We start from the raw sequence: 4,327 nt of genomic DNA, 5'->3' as shown, positions 1-4,327 counted from the left end.
TAGTACCAAAATAAGTTCTTGAAATCTAAAAAATAACTTATATTGAGTTTCATGTTTCTTTGATTTGATCTCTCAAAACAGTCAACCCGAACATTACTAACCGAATCCAAACTGAGTTTGAATCAAAAATATGTGTTTAATCCCTTATATACTAAAGCACAAGTCACTTTGCCAATAAAATTGTGACAAATGGCATAGAAATTTTACAGTTTAAAAAAAAAATTCAAATGCAAAACTTAAAAAAAAACGTAAACTACCTTTAAAGGTAACTGATTTCTATGTATTCTTTTTTTTTATTTACTTTTAAATAAAAATCGTAACATCTATCCCACTACGTCCATCATCATCATTGTATCTGAACTGCTAATCTTTCTCAGTAGAGTAGTTCATTCACAGTGCCATAATTTAAGTTCATATTTACTTGCACATAAAAGAGAGAGAGAGAAAAAAAAGAGACAAAACAGACACAAATGCAAATGCAGATATGGAAGAAGAAGACATGGAAAAAAAGCTTTTGATAAAAGGTAAACGCTTTTCTATTATTTCATTACGAAAGGATCATATCGAACTGTTTTTTTACTGTACAATAGGTTTCACATCAAAAGGATGATTGAGAGCAATTTGATACATTTTCTCTATAGTTTTAATATTTCAGATATTCAAAAAGAAAATAGGTTCATGTGTAGAGGCGAGAAGAACATAAAGCGTTGAAAAAGGCAAAATCAGTACTGCCAAGGGATGATGGGAGACAAAATTAACATAGTTAAATATATAATAGCAGCTACACGTTTATATTACTGCAGTCTTTTCATACACAATGTTTTCAGTCAAAAATATATCATTACACAATAACAAGGAAATTATTTTTCAATCTACTGTATTCTCTTGACTACTAGAAATAATAGGCAGCAAAACAATCGAATTAGCCAACAATTTTATATATATTCTAAAGTAACTTTTGGAAATGTTTTTGGATATACATAATTTTTTTTATGGAATGGTTGAAAAATAAATGGAACTTGGAAAAAACATTATATTTCTCTTTTTTTCATGTGTTCTTCAAAATAATGTGCAACTATCCACTTATACTTATTACTATTCATTTTTATTATATTTGTAAGAAAAAGTATTTCCATGCGAAGCATGGAGTCAAATACTAGTAGGGTCATAAAACATATCCAAATTGAAGTATTATTAATCGAATTCAATCCAAACATATATAAAATCCAAATGGAGCCCATAAGACTGAATCCAAAAATCTAAAAACATAGAGTTACAAAACATATCCAAATTGAAAGATTATTAATTGAATTCGATCCAAACATATATATGACCCAAATAGAGCCATAGATTTGAATCCTAAAATCTAAAAAAAATGATATAAATATAATTAGGTATCTGAATGTGCATGCCTAGTTATTAACTCCAAGCATAATGAGCACAAACATCTGATAATATATCATAAACAATTTTAGTTTGTTAAAAAGACAATAATAACTTTCTGGGATATACTTTTTTTTGTGCATAAAGCTAAGTTATAAATAACTTCTGCATAACTGTTTACTATATCTGCAACTTTCTAACAATGGCAAAAGATTTCTTGATCGCTAATATCAACTTCTATTCTTGACTTTATTTTGTTAATGCATTAATCACTCTATATAAATGCTCATTGTCTCGGATATTGATTCCTAACATTACTAGAAAAAAGCAGAAAGTGGAGAAACAAGAATGGCTGCGAATCTAAGGAACAATGCTTTCTTGTCTTCTCTCATGTTGATTCTCTTGGTTGGTTCCTCGTACGCAATCACAAGCTCAGAGATGAGCACAATTTGTGACAAAACTTTGGACCGAGCTTTCTGTCTTAAATTCCTCAATTCAAAATCTGCATCTCCTAATATTCAAGCCTTGGCAAAAACCACACTTGATGCCACACAAGCAAGAGCAACACAAACATCCAAAAGGCTCCAATCTATTATTGATGGAGGCGTCGACCCACGATCCAAGTTAGCTTACAGGTCATGCATGGATGAATACGAGAACACCATTGAAAACCTCGACGAAGCTTTTGAGCATTTGGCATCCGGTGATGGCTTCGGGATGAATATGAAAGTTTCAGCTGCTTTGGATGGAGCTGATACATGTCTAGATGATGTGAAGAGACTGAGATCTGTCGATGCTTCTGTTGTGAACAACAGTAAGGGAATCAAGAAACTATGTGGTATTGCTCTTGTTATCTCTAACATGTTACCACGTAGATCTTAATTTGGAACAATCATCATGTGTTTGCACTGATTAAACTGTATTGTTGGTAAGGCGTCACTTAAGTTATTATATTAAAAATTAAAAGAAAGTAATCTCACGCATTTCATTTCAACATTTATTTTCCTTTAACGAATGTCCTTTTCATCATTTCGTCCAAGAGTAGCTTGTGCCAACACATGCCCATCTTAGCATAAAAGTTAACTACAACTGGATAATATGAGCCAAGATTAAGAATAAATAAACTACGATTTAGTTTTGGTTCCAATGGGGGAAAACATCATCTTAAATGTTGACACTGGACTAATGATGTAGAATTCGGAAACTTTTGATTAAATAGAAGCGATAACTCAGGGATTATAAGAATTAGCTGATCGTCAACGAACTTCTGAATACAAATTGTAAATGAGAAGAACATGTTGGGACATAACGTTTAGTCTAGCAACAATTACATCAAAATGCTATTAACTTGAAATGTGAAATTGGTACATAAGTGATCACGAATGTTTGGAATCCATATTATGTAAGGAGATATTATTATTTTTAATTTAAATTAAAGATACAAAATTGGTCGCTTAAAAATTTGAATTACCTCAGCACCCCAGACTCGGCCTACAACATCTTCACCACCACTGTTAGTGTTGTGAAGAAACGAAGAAAATGAAGTTGCGTAACAAAATTTTATGTTATTCATCACAGAAGATATCAGCTCTTATGGTATGAGCTGATTCTGATTTATGTAACAAACAAATAACGAACAAAACTATAAACCAATAAATTGGAGATGTCAAGTTGGGTTAAATTTCAATTCTTAGTTGCATAAACAATTAGGAGTGTTTTAGTTATTTTCGCCACATGAAAGAAGGTGTCAAAAAAATATATTCACTCTTGTTGTGTGTAGCTTTTAGACACCATAAGGTCCTTATGGCTTTCTAAGTTCTCATATGCATTAACCTTTACTTTATATACCCACTAGGGGTGTATTTGCGCTCCTCACAGAATATTGTTTGATTGTTGTTAAGTATATTTTTTAGAAAATATATTATGTGGTTGTTTGTATTTGTTAAGAACATTATTTGGGTGTTTTTATTATGTACGTTAATATATATGTATTTGTTTTTGATAATGTGTTGGTGTGTGTATAGTAGTACTTATTAATGGTGAAATGAACCTCTAATATAAAGTATATTGAATTTCAATAACTTTGCATTTAGGCATTTATTGGTTCTAAGGTCTACGATTTCAGCATCAGAGTTGTATTTAAAAAAAAATTGATTATTATTATTGTAAGAGATTTTTTGCCATCTCCACACATTTTGACCTTGAGCCGTAACCATCTATGTGTTTTGTTTACCTTTCCGGTATATGGTGCTTCTCACTATCACCGAATAAAGACTCACCTCCGTGCTATTTCTTTTCTTCTCCTATGAGATTATTTGGTATTTATTGTAGATCGATGATACACTTAATCTGAACATTTCCTAATGTCAAGTTAACAGTGTTAATTGTAGTATTTGACATTCAATCCAGAGGACCAGTCTACACTTTATACTTATAAGTTTTCAACTTAATTAATACTAAAAGTGGGGTTTGAATTAAGTGGTGACGAGCAAGTAAAGTAAATGATTTCAAAGAATAGAATTCAATATTAAAAATAAGCCGATCTAGGGTTTCTCATCGGGTGTCAATTCTTAACCAAACATTTATTCAAGTGCTTTGAAGTACAATCTATAACACGGATCACTCCAGTAGAACAGCCCACTGTCGTGGTTCTGATCCCTTTGCGGTTCGACCTTGATGCATCAACTGTCGTTTGGATCAAGGATCGACTACAAGCAATAGATTATAAAACTCTTTTGCCCGTATGTGTGGGCGAAATACTTAACATACTAGGTGGTAACCTGCGCCTTGCGCATGGTGAATAGACTAAAGAATATTATAACTTTTAATTTCTGCCACAATAATTGAGTCAATCAAAATATATTAATTCGCTTAGTGGCATGGATTATTCGCGAGATTTGCCTGGGCTACGAAATTAATTTTAGTTACCAATTTTAAGAGTATG

The 4,327-nt window shown here is 31.8% G+C and overlaps 1 protein-coding gene across 1 annotated transcript; it reads left to right on the top strand.

The window, feature by feature from the left end:
• The first annotated feature begins 1,676 nt into the window (after nucleotides 1–1,676).
• LOC106429392 (pectinesterase inhibitor 1) lies at nucleotides 1,677–2,377 on the top strand. Its single transcript, XM_013870141.3, has one exon. The coding sequence runs from the start codon at nucleotides 1,732–1,734 to the stop codon at nucleotides 2,263–2,265; it is 534 nt and encodes a 177-aa protein (XP_013725595.1). The 5' UTR covers nucleotides 1,677–1,731; the 3' UTR covers nucleotides 2,266–2,377.
• Nucleotides 2,378–4,327: the final 1,950 nt, after the last annotated feature.

This window comes from Brassica napus, chromosome A8, assembly GCF_020379485.1.
Source record: "Brassica napus cultivar Da-Ae chromosome A8, Da-Ae, whole genome shotgun sequence".
Classification (NCBI taxonomy): Eukaryota; Viridiplantae; Streptophyta; class Magnoliopsida; order Brassicales; family Brassicaceae; genus Brassica; species Brassica napus.
This window is presented reverse-complemented; position numbering and strand designations above follow the sequence as displayed.